Source organism: Excalfactoria chinensis, chromosome 8, assembly GCF_039878825.1.
Source record: "Excalfactoria chinensis isolate bCotChi1 chromosome 8, bCotChi1.hap2, whole genome shotgun sequence".
NCBI lineage: Eukaryota > Metazoa > Chordata > Aves > Galliformes > Phasianidae > Excalfactoria > Excalfactoria chinensis.
The window spans coordinates 15081192-15102386 of NC_092832.1; the positions used below are offsets into that span (position 1 = coordinate 15081192).

At 52.2% G+C, this 21195-nt stretch overlaps 1 protein-coding gene across 5 annotated transcripts; it reads left to right on the plus strand.

The window, feature by feature from the left end:
* The first annotated feature begins 1659 nt into the window (after positions 1-1659).
* On the plus strand, positions 1660-20158 carry TMEM121 (transmembrane protein 121). Of its 5 annotated transcripts, XM_072343677.1 has the most exons (3): positions 6387-6490; positions 14117-14301; positions 17681-20158. In XM_072343677.1, exon 3 carries the CDS (start codon positions 18197-18199, stop codon positions 19133-19135), a length of 939 nt encoding a protein of 312 aa, XP_072199778.1. In that variant the 5' UTR covers positions 6387-6490; positions 14117-14301; positions 17681-18196; the 3' UTR covers positions 19136-20158. The 5 variants fall into 5 exon arrangements, with proteins under 5 accessions (XP_072199774.1, XP_072199777.1, XP_072199775.1 ...); XM_072343673.1 differs by lacking the exons at positions 6387-6490; positions 14117-14301 and adding an exon at positions 1660-1810; XM_072343676.1 differs by lacking the exon at positions 14117-14301 and having other exon boundaries at positions 6268-6396.
* The last annotated feature ends 1037 nt before the right edge of the window (positions 20159-21195 follow it).

Sequence of the window (21195 nt, forward strand, 5' to 3'; positions counted from 1 at the left end):
CATGATGCCTTTCCGCTGATCAGCAAATCAATTAGCCGCAAACCTCTCTTCAATTATTCATCCAGCTCCAGCAGGATAAATGGGCAGATTTACGACACAGACAATGAACGGACGTGGGTTTTTTCTAAACAGGGACCCTTGAAATCCTTAAACCTTGTTTAAGATTTAAACCGGCTCAGATGACCCACTGCTTTTCTTTGCTGTTGGGCTCTCCATGCTCAGAAAGACTTTGCTGTGGCATCCCACTGAGTATGGCTGGACTCAGGGGCTGGGGCAGGAACAACAGGGTCAGTGCCGTGATGCATGGCTGGGCTTGCAGCAAGGCCCTCCTGCCATGCCTCACGTGGCCACAGCTCCCTCCCCACAGCCTACCGGAGCGCTCATTAACAGAGCTGGAAATGAAGGCTGAGGCTGGCTGTGTAGATAAGGCAGGTCTGGATGTGGGAGGGCTGCTGCTGGCTGTGCCAGGCAAAGCTCCTTCTCCTGCGGTGATGGAGGGGTAGGTGCAGGGGAAAGGCATTGCTTGCAGTTTGATCCCGTTAGTGGCTTAAACCAGTATTCACACACTGCCTTAATCTGGTTTCACCCCTTTGCTTGGGAAGGGCTCCCTCCTTGCATGGCTTCATCTATACCTTTGCAGCGGGGTTGGCACCCAACACCAGCCCTTCCCAGCCCTGCACGGGCCCTGGGTGGTGCCAGCTCAGTCCTTCTGGCAGGAGCCAAAGGCGCTGTGCCGAAGATTTGTTATTTCATAAAGCAACTGCAAACACAGCTGAGAATGTTGTCTTCACACTCGGAGACCAAAACACTCCCTGGGAATTCCATAAAGCAAGCAAGCTGTCTCGCAAAGTGATCAGAAGTTCTGGAAAAGGAGAGATGCAACACCAAATGTCTGTGGGTGTCACCGCTGCGCTGGGGGCATCTCTGCTGCTCGGAGCATTGCTGCGGTTGGGCTGTGCTTTGCTATGGTGCTAAGGACGAGCAGTGGGGACTGCTGAGGAATGCAGCCACCCCGCTGAGGACATAGCTGCCCCACCGTGCCCAAGTGCCTTCTGTGGGATGGGGAAGCAGAGCGCTGGGCAGACTGTGGGGCTCGGTGTGATACCAGTGTGTGATAGCAGAGCCAGGATTGCTCCTGGCATCACTCCATCGCCCACCTCCAAAGCCCAGCCAGGACGTGGTGTCCTCGGTGGGGTCAGAGACCCCTGGCAGTTCCTAGACTTGGTGGAGCAGAGAGGGGCAGGAGGGAGTCAGGCTGCAGAAGCGGCATGAAAGCAGGGCACTTGCTGCCTGTACTCCCCGTGGGGTGGAGCAGGAGCTCTGCCGTGAGGAGGACTAAGTACCCCCTCCCCATTTGTTGTCGCAGCAGCTGAGTCACCCCTGGGGCGCAGAGTCCCGGGGTATGGCCGCAGCGGTCCCCGCGACGGAGACGGCAGCAGACCCAGCCCGCAGCGACAGCCGTGGGAGGGGTCCTGCGGGATGAGCTCGGTCTCGGGGTGCAGGACCGGGAGGAGGGAGGGCCTCCGCCGATCGCTGGGGGGCGGTGGGACCTGCCCCCCCCCCCCCCCACTCCTCCACACCGCTCCGCCCCGCCGCCCGCCCCCTGCGCGCCTCCCGCTGACGGCGGAGCGCGGTGCGGGGCCGGCGGAGGGGCGGCGAGCGGCGGCGGGGCGGCCCGCAGCCCCCGGGCGGCGGCGGGGCTGAGCGGCGGGCGGCCGGCGGGGCTCCGCGGCCCCCGGGAGGAGTGGGGGCTGCCGCCCGCCCGCCCTGAGCCGCAGCCGGATTTGCGCGGACCGCAGGCTGCCCGCAGGTAAGGCACCGCGACGGGTGGCTCCACGGCTCGGCGCGGCTCCGGGCATCCCTGCCGACACCGGGTGCTGCGGCGATGGGTCTTCCCCCGTTGTCCCCCGCAGCCCTCCCCTCGCCTCCCGGCGCGGGCTCTGGATAGGAAAGGATGAGCAGCAGGAGCAGGGAGAAGCCTCTGGTGCTTTCGGAGCAAACTTAGGTCCGTGGCGCTGCCCTCAGCCCTGGGCGCTGTGAGAGCGCGGTGTCCCCGCGGGCATGCCCGGGGCTGCTCGGGGCGCTTTGTCTCACGGAGCGAGTGCTCTCCGAAAGGTTCCGGCCGGGGGATGCGCCATGCTCCATCCCTGCCCTCTCCAGGGAACTCGGACTCCTTCCAGCTCTCTCGCGGTGGGGACCGGGAAGGATGCTGTCCTCGCTAGGAAGGATGCTCCAGGTCCCTGTGTTGGGAATCCTTTCCTCTACAGCCTCAGAAAGCGAGGCTGGGAGAGCGGCGCAGCCTTGGGCTCAGCGCTTCCCCGGGGGGGATGTTTGCTGCCGCCTTCCTCTGCCCAAGCCCACCCCCAGGAGCAGATGCCGGGGCTGTGCATCGCTTCTTCTCCCGGATACATTCACTCGGGCACTGCTGGATCCCCGCGTGCAGCCCCCCCTGCTCCCTGCTTGGCAATAGGCTGTCACCCTCCATCGGGCAGCCGGGTTGTGCAGCTGAGCTGTGACTTTGCGTGGGCACGGAACGTGGGTCTGCAGCTCTTCTGGAGCCGTGTGGGAGTTGTGCAGAACCTGGTGTATCACCCGGGGATCCCTTTGACTGCTGCTTGTCTGAAGGAGGTTGGGATCCAGGGTCCTCATGTCGGATGTGCCACTGTCACACTTGTTACAGGGTAGATTGCACCAGGGCTTGTGTGTCCCGCAGTGGGTTTTGCCTCTTTAGTTGTGTGTGGTGTTGTATAGGCAGAGAGAAGCCAGAACCCCTTCAGACCATGGGAGAAGGGGGAAGATCATATTGAAGAAGAGCTGAAATTTCTTTATTCTCCATAGTGTCCATGAAGCTGTGTCTTATGGTCATGCAGTGCAAAATCCTGGCAGCACCCTTGGCATTATACCAAGAGGACCCAGAGATATCCTTGGGAGCTGTCAGATGCTCCTGAGCCCACCATCATGCCCACTGCCAGTGCCAGTCCCTCCGTGTCTGCTTGAGCCCTTGTGCTGCACAGCTCAGCACTGTGTGTGTGTGTGTGTGTGTGTGTGTGTGGGAGGATGCTGTGCCCTCCATCCCACGGCCACCCCTGCAGGTGACACGTGCTCTGATCTCTGGGTAGCTGGTGGGTGTGGAGGGTACCCAGTGTTATCTGCAGGAATGCAGGAGGCTCATTGCCGCGTGCAAAATCCTCCCCCAGAGATTCTCTCCTGACTGTTGCTGATGGAGAATGGAGTAAACGGGAACTGAGGGCTCTCTACAGGTTTTGCTGCAACCAACAGTGGAATGGGCTGAACGTATTTCAGTGCTTCCCAGTGCAAAGTATTCATGGTCGGAATGAAGGCTGCCTGCTTGAGCCGGGTTTGCAGAAAATTGCCTCTGGCTGAGATAGCATAAGGACTAGGAACCCAAACCCCATCCCGCTTACCTCTATAGCTCTGAAGGCTGCAAGTATGTAACCGTCCATGCCCTCCTGTGGCTGTGGCACCTCCTATATGATGGGGAAGCACAGAGGGAAGACGCAGCCCTGGCAGAGATGGGGTGTCCCCAGGAGCGCAGCGTGCAGCCCTCACCCACCTGGGGGGAGCACTGCTGCATCATTTCCCACGCAGACCCGAGGAGCCAATGTTTTCCTCTCGCTGTTTCTCTACCTTAACAAGCTGACGGATTGCTGCCGACGCTTTGCTGCGTTGCCTGTGTTTCTCTTTGCCAACCCTCTGTGAGGCTGCACAGGGGCTGTGGATGGGCTCGCTGAGCTCTGCGTTGGGAGTGGGGATTTTCTGCAGAACTCCCGGGAGGAGCAGCTGGCAGCTGGGTAGCTCTGTGGCAGAAGTGTGTGTGTGTGTGTGTATGTGTGTGTGTGTGTGAATTCCAGTCTAAACGGGAAAGGGAAAACATCCAGAGTTATGGAACTAATGCAAATGGAGTTGGCTTTCATCTCTCCCTGCAGCATCCCAGCGGAAGGCATTTGCATTTCCCCACAGTTGATTTTCCCTACCTGTCTTCTGGAGATGCAGGTTGCAGCCGGGCCATCCCACAGCACTGGGGCACTGCTGACAAGTGCACTCCAGCACTTGGAGTGGGATGCCTGTATCCAGGGCATGCAGAGGGCAGCATCGCCCCAGCCAGGTGTGCTCATCCCCTTGGTCCCTTCCTAGCAGCCCTGCTGTGGAGGCACAGAGTGGGGCTCGGCGTGCTCCAGCAGCAGCTATTGGCAGTGCTGAAGGACTACAGCCCTGCAGGACTCACCCAGGGTTTATCACACAACTGGAGCATCAAAGGCAGCTCTTAGAGGCTCACATCTTCATATCAAATAACTCTGAAAATTCCCATCCAACTTAATTAAAACATCCACTGGGCTCGTTAACAGCACAAACCAAAGGCTGCCTTTCCTCAGGCACCAGCCATTTCTTAAGGAGAGGAGTATGCGGAGTGGGTGCGAGCTGCTTTGTTAAAGAATCACCTCTGATAGAGCCTCCCCATGCTGCTGGGTCTGATTAATCTCAGGCTTTCCAAAAGGAAATAAATACGTTTTCTTCCTTTTCCTTTTTCTCCTGGTGAGGGCCCACAGAAGAAAGATGAAGAAGTGAGAAGTGCTTTGTATGGAAAGTTAGATGAGAGGGTGGGGGAGTGACAAACCCGGGCCTATAATAGGAAACAAGTGCTGGTGAAAGCACCTTTCATCTCAAAGCACGTCGAGTGCTGTGCAGCGCATGAATACACACAGGAGCTGCAAAATAATTGACAACAAACTGCATCAGGAGATGGAATCACTGCTCCTCCTGGCAGTTGTGCCACCATGGGCACATCCAGGTACCAGGGCTGCAGCCCTGTGGTGCTCAGGGTCATAGAGTTGTGTAATGGTTGGGTTGGAAGGGACTGAGCACCAACCCCTGCTGTGGGCTGGCAGCCCCCCACCACATCTGGATGCCCAGGGCCCTTCCAGCACCTCCAGGTATGGGGCACCCCCAGCTCTCTGGTACAGAGTGCCCCATGTGCTCAGCATGCGGATGTGGAATGCGGGAACCAGGGGGTAGCAGGGCTCCTCCAATGGGTGGTTTTAGCACTTGCTCACTGTGTGTCTAGACAAAGCTATAAAGGAGGGAGAGGGCTGTTAGCTAGGAATAAAACTGCTGAAACCAGCCCTGGAGAGCTTGTCGCTGCATTTCCAAGGAACTGGGAGATTTCTGGTGATGGATGTGACAATGCTGAGGGCTGTAAGCTCACCACAGCTGGGCACGGAGTCAGGGGATGTGCTTCCAATGTCCCCACCGCTTGTGGCACAGACCGAGCATTAACTGTGGTCTCTCGGCAGCCCTTGGCTGTTCTTGGGGCTGTCACTTGCGTACAGATCAGGGTTCAGTTCACCGACTCCAAAGCTGCAGCAGCACAATACAGCAGCACGGGGGCCACCGAGGTGCCGTTTGTCATCGCACTGCGTGGTGCTGGAAGGGTTGTGCTGGCCCTGCTCCCACCTGCGGGCAGGGCTGAGGTCAGGACAGCCCGTGCTGCTGTGCTGGGAGATACTGAGAGCCAAACACTGTGCTTCTGGTCTTCGTGCTGTGCTTGAGCCTGCAGGACTTCCACATCTGGCAAATGGTGTGGGGAGAAGTGAGGCTGCAGGGATCTCATTTCTTAGGATGCAAATTCTCTCTGATCTTTGCTTCCACCACATACAGAACAGTGGGGTCTTGGTCTGTGCCTAAGGCTCTGCAACACTGTCATGATAGCAGAAAATGCATAAAGAAGAGGTGGGGCTCCTCAGCAAAACACCTCAAAGGAAGCTAATGACATGCTGCTGCCCACAACAGGAGCACACCATGGCTCATCCCATGCTGGTGACAAGGTGCTGCCCAGCCAGCATAGGAATGGAGCACAGTCACAGGGCTCCAAAGGGCACCGGGCTGGTGGCTGGAGCCAAGTGCAAGCCACCAATCTCTGCATAAATGCAAGTTCAATGCAGCTTGCATGGCTTGGTGGCACATGCGGAGTGTGCTGGTGACCCCATCATTGGTTTGCTATTGAAAGTCAGGGAGGATAACTGCATGGTTGGAAATGAAACCAGCATTTGTCCACTTTAAAACACATTGCAGGAAAATTGTGAGGTGTGCAGGTGGTGCTTGACAGACCAAGGGGAGAAAAAAAAAAGAAAGAAAAAGCAGCATGGAAAGGTGGTTAGCTGCCCTAGTTGATTTTGAGGGCATGCCTGTTAGCACTTCCAAATGCACTAATGAATGAGTCACAGCTGTTTTAAATAGCTGATTACCTGATTGCTATCAGTTGGTATAGGGCTTGATGCTCACTCTCTGCTTGCTTTCATATGGTGCTTTCCTTGAAGTCTCTCTGTGTATGGAACAGAACACACTGGTGTCTGGGGTTACCCAATGCCAGCAGTGCAGGTAGGGCATCTCCTGCATGGAATGGGAATGTGCTTGGACAACGTGGGCCTCTGAAGCACTGAGGAGATACTGAAAGGTGCTCTCATCTGACTCTGTAAGGAATGCTATTGGGAATACAGCAATACCGTGAGTAAATATTGGCCTTGAATGAAGTCGCTGATAATGGGAGATAAGTTATCAACAGCTGCTTAACCTAATATTGCTTCTGTGGAAGATAACACTGAGCTTTTTCTAAGAGGCTAATAACGAGGTGCAGAATCCATCACTGCATGAAATGCCCCTGGCAGAGTGCAGTGCTTGTTCTCCCCCAGGGCTTTGTCAGAGCCCAGGGGCAGGCCAAGGTGAGATGTGTTTGAGGGTCAGGCCTGGCTCTGGGCACTGGGATGTGTTTGAGGTGGCTCCAAAGACACTATGCTGACTCTGAAGGTGGCCCCAGTGATCTCTTGGCTCCTGCAGGAGCTGGGCTGCCTGCCCATACTCCTGCTTGCCTGCAGTCCTGGCTGCCAGTCCTAGCTCTATCCCACAGCCCCGCTGCCACTCGGTGAGTTGGCTGCAGATACTGGGGTGGCAGCTGCAGTCCTATCGATCCCTTTGGGGATGATGAGCCCAAATGAAGCCCCTCTGGAAATCAGTACAGAATATAAAAATCTGGCTGCAAACAGGAGGTGGGGCTGAGACAGTTTGTAAAGGGCTTTGGTAGTGACTGCCGCAGCTCATTGCAGGCTGTGCCTCAAAATCATGAGGAGAGAGCAGTGTTGTACTGAGCCCACTTTCATGCACAGTGCTGGTGTAGAGAACAAGGTAGGAGGCTCCTAGAGCCCGTGGCAATTAGCAGGCAGCTCAGCCTGCAGCCTGCCCTGAGCTGGCATCCTGCTTTCCTGCAGGTTAATTTCTGCAGCAGCAGCAGATTTATGCGAGCTTTTCTGCACCCCCACCTCCGGCCCTTGCCCTTCATTAGCATTGTGAGCTTCAAGTGTAGACTGATAGAAAACTTTATTATTAAAGATTGTGAGTTCTTGCATTATTGAAGTTTGGACAGCTGGGTACACTCTCTGAACCTGTGTATGTTAAAAGCACCCCTGCTGGTGGTGTGGGAGCACAACCCCCTCCTCCCTTACACCAAGGCTGGGTGAATCCCCCATCCAAGCAGCTGATCCCCACTGTGGGCTTCAGCACTTTGTTTCTCTTTCAGATCTGGGTTTAGGCTCCCATTGCCTTTCCTCCCATGAGTAATATCCCATCTGCCTCCTTCCTCCCCTCTTTTCTGCTTTGTGAGGCTTCATGCCCGCTCTTGGGCTTCCCAGCCTGCAGCCACCATATCCAATTGTGCTAACAAATATTTTATTGCAACTCCAGAGCCTTTTCTTGGGCAGCTTCCATGCAATTCATTTACTTGCAGTCCCTCTGGCTCCTGGTTTGTTTAAAGCGTTGTTTTAATCCCTTTGCAAAATATCCAGCTCCTGGATGGGTCTCGCTGGACTTCTTCTCAATGGGGTACCCATGGGACACACTGCATAGGGTGGTAAGCTCCTGTCCCCTTTGCGAGGGGCTGTGGTGGTGACCCCCAAAGCCCCACACAGACTGTGCCTCAAAGTCATGGGGAGAGAGCAATGTTACCCTGTGCTCATCTTCTCATCTTCCTGCTCAGAGCTGGTGCAGGATTTGTAGTTGCAGAAGAACTTGGTGAAGCAGTGAGGCGGTCACTTCCTTTGGTAAAGGCAAAATAAAGCCTTTCAGGGAAGAGAGTAGAAATAGCAAAGGGAAATGCAGCAGCCATTAAAGGAGAAAATGATGAAAGAAAGGGAAGAGCTGACACTGTTGCTCTGGGCTTTGGACTTACAAACCCGAGGTCAAACAGACACTGAGCTCTGGTAGCATAGGTGACATTATGGGGACTCACTGATGTTCATTACCCTTCTAGACAAGGTTCAGATGTCAGCTCAACATCAAACTGGAGCTGATCAAAACTGCCTCAGTTTGAAAAAAATGCTGGAAAGTGAGGTTTTCAAGTGAATGAATGTGATTTTATGTGGCACCTGCCTTCCTCAGTACTGCTAGATTGTTCAAGATCAAAGATCAGAAAGGAGGTACTGGGCCTGAAAGCCAGACTGTACAGCCAGAAGCTGGATAGCAAGAATTGTTTGCTTGTGAGGAAGGGGCTTGCGTTGTTCCATGCACCCTTAGAAATGCAGAATGGCTGAGGTTGGAAGGAAGCTTAAAGCTCACCCAATCCATGCCATGAACTGGCTGCCACCCATCGGATCAGACTACCCAGGACCTCATCCAACCTGACCTTGGACACCTCTGGGGATGGAGCTTCTTTCCTTTGGGGCATGCACTGCCTCACTGGGAGTTACACTGGGACGATGGAAGCACTGAGTGATGGCGGGGTGCTACTGGAAATCAGGTGGAATGTTGGATGAAGGCTTTCAAATTGACCAAGTGCAGACTGCCATCAGTGGCTTGTAGTGGTCTTCTGCATCATGCCTTTGTGCTTAATGCAAAGTGTCTGTGAGCCGTCGCCGGGTGGAATTCTCTGTCAGCCAGCTGTCAGGCTTAATTGACTTGTCCTGTAAAACGTCTTGCATGTGAGTAAATGGAAAAGAGTAGAGCCCATGAAAAGGGCCAGCGTGTGGCACATCCGTGATATTTATAGGCTTCTCTGTGGTGCTCATCACCATGGCAGCTGTGAAGGTCGATGCAGATAGCTGTGGAGAAACACCATGAGTGGTTCAATGAAAACATGTGTGGGGTGACGTGGGGCCACAAAGCAGTGGGGACAGGGACTGGCGGAGCCCTGTGAGATCTTTCCTCCTCTGGAGACATCTGTTTCTCTCCCATCTTCTGTAGGAGCTCAGCTCTCTCTGAGGGTTGGAGGCACTCAGTGAGAGCTGCTCCTGGCTCTTACAGCTCCATTCAAGAGCTCTTCTTGTGCAGCAAATACATCGAGACTCTTCTGCTCTGGGACTCACATGCTTATTAAGCTTTCTGCAGAAGAAAAAAGGTTGTGAGGCAATTCAGCTTGCTAGCTAGGTCATGAATCTGTGTATATGTTATGAATGGCAACCGTATTCATGTGCCCTGGGCTGTGCCCAATCATATCAGGCAGTAATACAAGTCAGGATGAAAATAAATCTTAATACCAACCACCCTACATGAAACGAGCGCTTATTTTACATAAAACCTAATTTTAGGATGTCAGGACTGTAGCCAATCCACTTTGTGTCTCCCTGGCTTAGCATAACTACATATGCATTTATATTTGTATATATACAAAGCTAGATATTTGTATACACGCTCTCTTTATGATTTTTGTACCACTTGCCCTCTCAGCTAGCGCTTTGCATGCCAACAATCGCTCTCTTCCTTGCATGGGTATGTCATGCCCTGCAATATTAGTGCATTAAAATCAATAGTATCATTATAATTGAGGTTATTTCCTTGGGCAGCAGCTGGTGGATGTCAAAGAGTGGCCCTAAGATGGGCTGCCAGCAGAGCTGAGATCAGCTGGACAGCACTGGCTGTAGGGCACTGACCCACCTTGGTAGGGATTAGAGCAAAGCCTTAGGGTGCACTGTGCCAGGGGTTCTGGCATTGCATACAAGCTCTCATACCTACCGGGAGTGCCTGGGGAAAGCCAGAGCTTTCCAGGGACTGCCCCAAGACATTCAGGATGTGGCTCGGGCTTTTCAAGCACTCTGGGAAAAGTAGCATAGAGTTACTTGCTTCACTGAGGATTTTGGCTGGCACTGGAAGCCGGTGGGAAGTGTCTCGCACTCATGGCTGCAGAACAAGGCTTTAATCGTGAGCCAAGCCCATCCTGGAGGCTCAGGAGCCAGCAAGCAAAGCTTTGGGTTTGGATTACTGTTCAAAATATCACCAATATGGTGAAGCCACTCGTGAACAATCTGTCTTGGGAGCCCCGAGTGCTTTGTTGAGCCCACAAGCAGATTCCAAGTTCTCCTGTCATTTGTCTTCGGTGTAAAACATCAGAGTTTACTGTGGTTGCTTCTCATAGAGACCTGAAGAACAAAGAGAGAACCTGTAGTGATGAATCTGAATGCCTTATGAACGTTATAACTGTAAGCAAGGCTCTCCTTCTTATGTTATAAAATTATTAAGGTCCAACTCTATGCAAGGGTGATCATTATGTGAGGGATTTTCATAACTTTTGGATGCAACAGGCAGTGGTTCATTGCCTATTTTTACACTTAATTGCTTTTATCATCCAGAATTATTCCCCGTTAATGATAATAAAGTACTGCTGTGAGGAGGCCAAGCACTGTGTCCTTGCTGCCTTGTGCTGCTGCAGTGCAGCTCCTGGGAGTGCTCCCTGCTCACTCCTCCGTTCCTTGCAGATGTTGGCTTTTGGTGCTTCCCTCACCTTCCCGCGAATGCCATTTTGGTGGCAGCTCTCAATTGAAGCAAGTTGCATTCTTCATTCCTTGTTTATTAACTCTTTGTAGATGCGTTAAGACGCATTGCTGGACTTGTGGTGGTGCTGATGAGCTCAGCAGTGATTGATGGCCGTAAGCAATCTGTGACCTGTAGGGGTCACAACAATTGATTAACTACTCATTAAAGCATCCAGAAAACGTTTACAAACCTTTTATAAACTATTTATAAGTGAACTGGGACTGCTTTATCCATCACTGTCCATGAATTTACAGTGAAGGGGGACTGGGAAGAGGCTGGAGCTGCCCTAGTGGAGGGTTTCCCTTATTTTGCAGTTTAGCTAAGCAGGGGCTGGTGAGCATCCAGCTCAGGTTTTTAATACACTCTTGGGCTAAACATAGAGCAAAGGATGAGCAGGCTTGCTTGTTGCTGTGCTTCTAGTGGGATAGGATTAAATTACCTACCCTGTTTTCCTTCTATGTTTATGCAGGGGGATGTAGAGCCAGAGGCAGCAGCTGCCAGCACAATGCAGTGGGCTGCTGGGTGCTCCTGGGCAGCTTGTCGGTTCCTGCTCAATGGATCTCAGCATCCATAATCACTTTTAGCAGTCCTCCTACTATCTCACCTGCTGCTGATGCTGTCTAGCAGGAGCCAGGATGCATGATGAGTTCACTGGGATGATGTGGGGCAGATGTGCATATGGCTCTTGCAAGGGGCTCCATCCCTCCTTTCTCTGCCTTCTTAGAATGTTCAGTGCATTCAGCGCTGGGCTTCAGGCTAATCCATGTGTACATGGGATGGATAAGCCCATGCTCCATGGAAAAGGGGATCCAAGCACTGTGGACAGGCTGGTGATGGCAGGTCTGTGCAGCTGCATCTGGTCCCTCATGGTGCACAGCTCTGTATGCTTTACACAAGGGGGATTTTTGTTTTGTAAACCAAATTGTCTGGCAAGCTGTGTAGTGGAAAAGGACCTGGGGGTGCTGGCTGGCATCCGGCTGAATGTGAGCCAGCAGCGTGCCCAGGTGACTGACCAAGAAGGCCAGTGGCATCCTGGCTTGTATCAGAAATAGTGCAGCCTGCAGGAGGTGGTTGTCCCTCTGAACTTGGCCCTGGTGGGACTGCACCTTGAGTGCTGTGTTCAGTGTTGGGTTCTTCGCTATGAGAAAAATATTGAGGCCCTGGAGCATGTCCAGAGAAGGGCAACGAAGCTGTGCCATGATCTGGAGCAGAGCTTTTGAGGGGAGCAGACCGCAACATGGGCTGCATGCACCCGGTGTGCTGCTTGTCATCTTTATTCTTCTTGAGAAGCAGCCCGAGTGCTGTGCTGTTTTGAAGCCAATCTAAGGTTTAGCAGCAGAGGGGTAGGAAGAGGAGAAGGGTAAAACGGTCCCCAGGAGAAAGAACAGCATTTTCAGGCTGAACAAAGCATTTCAGATTGGCTCTGAGCCATTCTTCACAGTTCTTTATTTTACTCAAAAACCCCACTGCAGATAATTATATGGTGGGCAAAGAGAAATGATTTGTATTGGATTTCCAGCCAAACTGCTGGACCAAAACAAACTCGTCTCTTGGAGATGAGGGATGATGCTGCCCTGCCCTGGGGGTGCTCCCACATCCCACCCCCATCCTGGATCCCAATTCCTGCAGCTCTGGGGCTAAGAGCTGTGGTGTTCGGCAGCTGCAGGGAAGGGCTGGCAGAGACGTGTGTGGTGAGTGAATGGCAGTGCCTTCAGGGGGTTGTGGTCAGCAGCAAGATCTTCCCAAACGTGCTATGATATAAAAAGAGACAACTTCAGAAGTTGGCAACTTGACTTGGGTTTCCCATTTTAAAAACAGTTCTTAAATTGGCCATGTTGGCTCTGTCTCCATCCCTCCTCCTCTGAGCATCCCATATCACAGTGGGGCATTAGTAGTTCCCCATCTCTAAATAGCATCTTTCAGCAGCCTGTTAAGCTTTGGAACAGATTAGCGTTGCCTTACAGCTGTGTGCACAACAATTTTGCACAGAAATAGCATTGCCTTTCCAAGAGGATGCATCCCATTGGGCCCCTGCGGGTGGTCCCAGGGGCTGGGAGCACTGTGTTGGGATCGCAGAGCATACAGCACCAGGGGAAGGGGTTTTGCATCTGCAGAGATGCACGGATACCCAGAGTCGTTTCTGAAGCTGGAAGCCAGGTTTGGAATGTTAATGACAGAGCCTTTCATTTGGGGAGCAACTGCTGTCAATGACCCATTTTTCTTCGTATAATGATCATCATTACTAAGAGGAAAATGAGCTCTGAGGACGGGGACAAACGCGGGCACCGAGGAGAAGGGATGGCAAAGCGCTACATGGAGAAATAAACCTTTTGTCCTCAGGAGCGCTGGAAAGATGTCTTTAAACATGCATGTAAATTTGTAACAAATCAAACACTGCGGCCTGAGACGGAGAGCAGGAGCGAGCAGCCGTAAATATTTCATCTCCTTGGCAGTGAGCTCCCGCACAGCAAATTGCCGTATCCCCTGGGGTGCGGGCACTGCTTGCTGCTGGGCAGGCGGCCCCTTCTAGTGCTTGTCCTCAGTAGAGCTTTCCTTTCACAATAGTGCATTTTCAGGCTTTCTTCTTCTTCTCTCTCTCTTTTTTTTTTTTTTTTTTTTCCCCCAAGGCTATTTATGTGTTTGTTTATTTATTTATTTTCTTTTGCATGGGGGGAAGAATTTTATTACCAAAGAAAACCTGAAAAATCAGAAGCTTATGGAAATGAACAGCTGAGTCTGAACATCTCTGCCAGAGAGGGAGCTTTGGGAACGTGAATCCCACTGTGTTGAATGTGACCCAGCGTGGCGATCCAGTGTGCTTGGAGAGCTTGGCCTGGTGATGGTTCCCACGCAGCCTCGGAAATCCTTTGCCTTTAGGACAGGAGGCAGAGCCCAACTTATTGAACCTGACCCCCAGATGGAGTACAAGGCTCCTAGCTCTTCCCAGAGCTTAGGCTGGGAGCCATCAGCTGCTTCAGACCACAATGTTCAAGAATCTCGGTAATTCCATTAGGCATGACCCAGGAAAAACCTATAAGTGTGCAATGGATGGTGAGGGTGAGTGCTGATCCCAGGTAATTGGTCTCTCCTGGACCAGCCTGCATGGCTGGGCTTATATGCCAAGGATGTAGCTGGTCAGCTCTGAGTGATAGAAGTCTGCTCTCTGGGTGCTGGGATTGAATTAGACATCACCAAGAGACAGATGTTATTGGATTTATTAGATGGTGAGTAGGAGGAAGGCTGAAAGCAGAGGAAGAGAAATGTCTCCCTGCTGACCTTGGGGCTGGCGTTGTGTTTCTTGCAGTGCATCGAGGTGGGTGCAGTGTTTATCTCCCAGGCGATGTTGGAGCAGTGAGTGCCAGTGTTGCCTCATGGAGTGCTTTGTATCGCTGCCCACCCCAAGAGTGACTCAGCTCTGGTCTGGGACTGCCACATTCATCAGTGTCTGCAGGAAGACGTGCCATGGGAGCTGTGCTGCTGATCCTGATGGTAGGGAGCTGCTGCCATCGATAATTAACACTGGGCTCCTATTGCCAAAATGAATTCACTGAGTGTGAAGCAAGGAGCAGGTCTCTTGATTCTGCAAGTCATCTGGCATGGTGGAGGTTCAGGTTGGGTATTAGGAAAACCTCTTCCCAAAAGGAGTCATTGGGCACTGATGCAGGCTGCCCAGGTTGGTAGTGGAGTCACCGTCCATGGGGGTGTTCAAGAACAGCAGAGATGTGGCACTGAGTGATGTGGTTTACTGGCATGGTGGGGGTGGGATGGTGGTTGGACTCGGTGTTCCTGGAGGTCTTTTTGAACCTTCATGATTCTGTGATCCTCCTGTTCTACAGCTGCCTCGTGTTAATTGAGAGCACAACCGTTGCTCTCAATTAGAGGGCAGGCTGTCAGCAGCAGCACTTTGCATCTCTCTCCATCTCTCTCCATCTCTCTCCCTGCAGCCCAGTGCAGAAGTATGGGGGGCACAGCTGTGTGCCTCCAACCAGAATTGCCCAGGCAGAGGGGAAAACAGCTCTACAAAAGCTCTTCACTGATATCTTGGTTTTCTCTCCTCTAATATCAATAATATGAGGTTATCTGAGGACCTGGCAGTGACTTGTGTGCAAAAGAACAGCCCTGAACTACTGAACTCAGCTGCAAGCTCTGTGCTCTTGGTGTCCCTGCTCTGCCTTGGGCTGGCACTCATATCTGTGCCTGCTGGTAGCACTGAGCAGACCAAAGCACTGGGCTATGTGTGCAGATGGAGCACAGTGACCAGCTGGGTTGGGGCTGTCTCACCAGGGAATTACCAGCTGACGATGGAGCTGTGTGCAGCTCCCACCCACAGCTCCCAGGTGTGGGTGGAAGGATCCCATTGCTCTGATCATTACACCACCTGTGCGTGGTGCTTTGCCCCTCTCCAGCCCAGGGCAGGGTGTTCCCATGGTAGCAGCACCACACTGTGAGTACTGGGTGTTGATTTGGGCACTCAGAGGTCTGGGGTTTAGTGCTAATTAGAATAAGATCTTACAAGTGCACCTGCCTTGGAAACACTGAGCAATTCTGCTACTGCAGCCACATGTTTTATTGGGAAATTGTTTTGATAGCGTTGAAGCAGAGCATTATAATTTTTACATTTTTGTTCCAGTCCAAATGACTCATTTACTTTCTCTGAACACTGTATTTAAGCATCTGAAATGTCTGCAAGGGCTTTTTTCCCCCTTGTGCCTGTCTAACCTCGCTCAGCTTGGTGCTGTGAGCAGGCACAGCCCTGGAGGGGGGAGGGAGGGCACACAAGCACCAGGGGCATCAATGCGGCATGGGTGCACTCCTTGCTGTGGGCAGAGGCTGGTTCCTCTGCCTACCCCACTGCTTTGCTTCTTTTGAGAACAGTCTGCAGCTCTCTGCTCGTTTTGCTGTGCCCACACGGCAGATTACATGTAATCATTAGCAAGAGGGCTATTTCCTCCTTCAGATACAATTAGTAGGCAGGGCCCGGAAAAAATCTTCTTCAATCTCATTTCCTGCACAGGATGCACTTGAGATGCCTGGGAGGAGGCAGAGCCCTGGGGCTGCTGGCTGCACGACGACCCTGGGCTGTGAGCATCCCATGGCGGTTCCAAAGGGGGACCCATGGAGGTGCTTGTGGGGATGTGGTGGCACTTCAAGGGATGAGCTCTGGGCTGGGAGTGGAGGAGCTGCAGGCAGGAGGGAGGCAGCAGCAGCTCTGCAGGGCACCTCCAGGTTTACATCCAGGAAAGCTGGAATAAATCAATGCAATTAAAGTGCAAATGAAGCTTTAAGCAATGCGGCATCCTAACTACCTGGGAAGCGCGATGTGTACGCTTTTGCCTCACTCACTCCTCTTTTTATTTATAGACGGGATTCAAATCACTTCAATAATTCAAGCTAATTTGCAAGAGCTGGGTTCAAGAGGTGCCTGCAGGCATCAGTGAGGATGCTGTGTGGCAGCAGCCCGACTCTTGCGGGGGGGGAAGGGGGGCAATTTGGACTGGGGACACCCAAGGTCTGACAGCAGGGCCTGCACTGTGCCTCCCCACATTTATTTTCAGGAATTTACTGGGAGGAAAGTATTGGGAATACTTGTCTAAACAAATATTTGCCTCCAATGTGCTCTTGTGGCTGTCTGACAAACTCATTTTCTTGTTTATCCAGCACGTTTCTCAAGCGGCTTCAGAATGTCATTTAAAAATTATGAAGTGGGACTTCCCAACTAATGACTGTTTAAAATGATTGTTTAAGAACCACCTGTTTGTTGTAATAGTCCTCTGAGGGGACTTGTACTTCCCCCTCCCAGTACGACAGTCATGTGTCACTCAGTGTGGAGACCTCCCTGTTTCCATACAGAGAAGGCTGTGAGAGGTGGGGAGAACAGCAGCTCTTGTGCACAGCTCTTGCAGCACCCATGCTGGTATGAGAACCACTGCCCTCCAATAACCACAGTCCTTAGAAGGAATAAATGCTGAAAGGGGTGAGGAAAAAAACCAACACCATTCCCTTTTGAAAGACCTAATTTATCTGGAATTATCCATCTTTGGCTGTAAATCCCCTGTAAAACTTGACAGAAGTCTCAAAGTTGTTGCAACAGTGACTATATATATTTTTTTTACCTGAAAGCCAAAGGAGGACAAACAGAAGGAACAAGTAGTGCCTCACTGGTGAGTGCAGGGCTGCTTGGTGGGCAGTGGCTGCCATACCGGGAAGCTCCATGCACGGGAATGCATCTGTCCTGTTGACCTCATTGCCTTGGTCCTGAGCAGTTTCCACCTGAGACGTGAGTTTTGCACAGCCTTTGTCCCAGCTGGGAAAGGCTCCACCAACATCAGCAGCTTCTTCATACAAAAGAGGGAGAAGTTTTGGTGTCTTGAGGTTTCTTAAGCTTGGCTTTCTTAGGCTCTTTCTTCACTACCTTAAAGGCAGTTGTAGCAAGGTGGAGGTTGGTCTCTTCTCCAAGATGATGGTGGTAGAATGAGAAATAATGGCTTCAAATTGAGCCAAGGGAGGTTCAGGTTGGATGTTAGGAAAAATTTCTTCTCTGAAGGAATAGTGATGGGCTGGAATGAGCTGCCGAGCAAGGTGGTGGAGTCACCATTCCTGGAGGTGTTCAGGAACTGTGGAGATGTGTGTGGCACTGAGGGATGGGATGGGTGGGCTGGAGTTGGAGTAGGTGATCTTGGAGGTCTTTTCCAACCTTCATAATACTATGAAAAAGCTACTCAGTGTTAAGGTATGCATGGGCCATGGTGTTGGATGTACACCCCTAAGTAAGGTGTGTGGGTAGAAGCCTGACTCCCATTGAGGGGCTTGGGGGGTTGTCTCATGGCACAGAGAGTCCCTAATGCCCGTTCTCTGCCATCTTTTCCAGAGAGACGGGATGGAGCAAGACACGCACAGCCACAGGCAGCAGGAGCTCATGGTGTTTGACACAGGCATGGCACAACCCCACCAGGATCGGTGTGGAGGTGGCTCCCTGTGAGTGCACAGGGACGCTCTCAGTCCAGGACTGTCTCCTATTCCTTCTCCGCCAGCTCGCTTCTCCCTGCTGCCTGATTTCCTGCAACACTTCCAAGGATCTGCAAGAGGCTTTGGGGTCAGAAGCCAGCAAGTGTATTGCCACATGGGGCTGGAGAGTTTGGTGACAACGGGAACACAGAGCAGGGACACTGTGTGAGTCCTGGCTGCTGGCAGAGTAAGGTGCCTTGAGCTGCTTGGCCAGCCAGGAGCTTGGGACAGAGCTCCGAGGAGCAGGGCTGCCAGCTGACCTGCTGCTCCTCCACAGCCTGCTTCTCAAGTGGGGGCACAGCATCTTGTGGTACCCACACTGATGTCTGCCTGCACCTCACTGGTGCTGCTCCCCTAGTGCTGGTGCGAGGCTCTCACCATGGTGCTGCCACCACCCGACAAGCGCCACGTCTGCCTGACCACCATCGTCATCATGACCAGCATGGCCTTCATGGATGCCTACTTGGTGGAGCAGAACCAGGGCCCTCGCAAGATTGGGGTTTGCATCATTGTGCTGGTGGGGGACATCTGCTTCCTCATCGTGCTGCGCTATGTCGCGGTGTGGGTGGGTGCAGAGGTGAAGACGGCCAAGCGAGGCTATGCCATGATCCTGTGGTTCCTGTACATCTTTGTGCTGGAGATCAAACTGTATTTCATCTTTCAGAACTACAAAGCGGATAAGAAGAACCTGGAGACAGTAGCCAGGAAAGCCCTGACTCTACTGCTCTCCATCTGCGTGCCGGGGCTCTACCTGGTGTTGGTGGCCTTGGACAGTATGGAGTACATACGGACCTTTCGGAAGAAAGAGGACTTGCGGGGACGCCTCTTCTGGGTGGCCCTCGACCTGCTGGACATCTTGGACATCCAGGCCAACCTGTGGGAGCCGCACAGGACCGGGCTGCCCATCTGGGCAGAGGGGCTCATGTTCTTCTACTGCTACATCCTCCTCCTGATCCTGCCTTGTGTGTCCCTCAGTGAGATCAGCATGCAAGGGGAGCACATTGCCCCGCAGAAAATGATGCTCTACCCCGTCCTCAGCCTGGTCACCATTAATATTGTTACCATTTTCATTCGGGCCATCAATATGGTCCTGTTCCAGGACAGCAGGGTCTCCACCATCTTTATTGGCAAGAACATCATCGCCATTGCCACCAAAGCGTGCACCTTCTTGGAGTACAAGAGGCAGGTGAAAGAGTTCCCCCAGAATGCCATCGCCCTGGAGCTCCAGCAGAACTCCCTGTCCCACAACCAGACCATCCACAGCACGCAGGGCATCCCCCATGAGCCATCACCCACCAGTGAGATCCTGGACACATGATGGGTGGTGGCTCAGGGCCTTGGTTCCAATACTCCGTGCTGAGTGGAGGAGAGGTGCTGCTGCTCTCTGGCTGCATAGGTTGAGCATGAGGGACAGATCTCAGCAGTGAGGGCTCTTCTAGGCACAAAACACCAACCACATTGTGATTGAGCTATGGAGTGTCCCCTAGACGTCTTCATCTCAGGTATAACCCTAGGAGTCCTCCAATCAAACCAAATGAACTTGTGAAGGACCCAAACCAGCTAATCTTCTCTCTCTTCCTGCCAACCTCTCCCCTCCCAAGCAAGGACCATTGAGGTTGCAGTGTCCCTTTCTACTTCTGGAGCACCTCACCTTGACCCCAAGTCTGGAATGAAGATTTTGTTACTGGAGTCCTTTTTATGTTGTAGGGACAGGGCCATGGTTGTATGGGCTGGGGGGAGGGTGAGGTGTCTGAACCCATCAATCCTGTGATTGTAGTTGTCTCATATCCCAATGATTGCGTTTACAGTTTGCTATCTATAACATCTCCCTGGGTCCCACATCCCCACGGCAGGTGGCAGCGAGGACAGCCCCATCCCAGCTCTGCCAGGAGCAATACGTGCCAAGCTGGAGCCAACCTCATGCTGGTGTTTTATGGATTTCATTCACTTGAAACGACTCAGCACAATATTTCTATTTTTGGAAGGGTCTCTCTGTTTCGCTCCTGCCCTATGGGCCCCTCCCATGCCAGCACATGTGGGCACTGAGGAGGATGGCAATGATGCGTTTCACTCTGGCATCAAGCATTTGTAAAGAGGGCTGCTTTCCACAGCTACTATATTTTTAAAATAAAATATTTCAAATTAAAAAAAAAAAAATTAATAATAATAATAATGATGATGCTTGGGAAGGCAGTGAAGAAATGGGAATGTCCCCAGACTATTGGACCACAGGGATATCCCCAGGTCTCCATTGCCCAAGTGGTGACAAGGGGCTCAGTCCCTGAGTATGCTGGGGCGGGAAATGAGGGCCAGCGGGACAATAAAAGCCCATTAAGAATGATAGCTTCTTGTGGTCTCTTTTCTGCCACTGGGGGAAGGGGGAGGGCAGCCTGTATGTGGCCCAAATCTCTTGTATCGTTCTGTCCTGGTCCCCAAAAGCCAATGATCATTTGCCCAGCTGAAGCAGTGTCCCAAGGGTTTGGGTAGCTCTCAGCTCCTTTGGCTTGGGATGGGAAGAAAAGGGGAGACAAGCAGTTAAACTGAACTGCAAACACACAGAACTGGATATCTTTGCTTTTTCCAAACCACCCATTTCATTTGGAGGAGACTGGAATAAAACTCCTGTTGCTGTTTACGTTTTCCTTCCACATTTTCTCCTGGCTGCGCTCCTTGAATTTGACCTAAATCCACAACTCATTTTAGCCTCCATCTTCTCAATCCATCACGATCTGTCCAAAGCATTTCTCACAGCCCCGATTCAGCTTTCCACATTTAGGAACAGCCAGTCATGTTGCTGTCAAGCTCTCCTCAGGCACCCCATTCCCTTGGGGGGACTTTGTGGTGGGGGCTCCTCTGCTGGGAATAAATCAGTGGAGAAATAAAGCAGCATCGTTGCCAACAGCTGTGAGTTTTCAGTAGATGTAACTGGCTGGAAAAGTTTCTGCCTCCTCTCCCCCAGGAGGAAGAGTGCAGGTGGTTCAGAAGGCATTAGCAGAAATTAATTAAATTGCTAAATTATTCTGGAATACCTATGGAATTATATATTACATCTCTACTGGTGCCCTTAAAATATGTGTGATTAGCATCTGTACAATTAACTCCCAAGTATCTAATGACATTCTGTCACCCGGGTAATTGATTTACAAACCTTTATTTGCAGCTCTTCCACTGGTCTGAGCAGAGGGAACCTGGGTGCTTGTGGGCAGTGCCTTGGGGAAGGCTGGGAAGGGGTGTGGGAGAGCGGGTGGCACCGAGCAGAGGTAGGGAAGGAGGACAGCTTCCCATCCCAAAGCACAGCTCTGAGTGCCCTGGGGTTTCATCCGTATCTGATTGCAGGTCTGGCATCCTTGAAGGATAACATCCATTTAGGTTACTGAT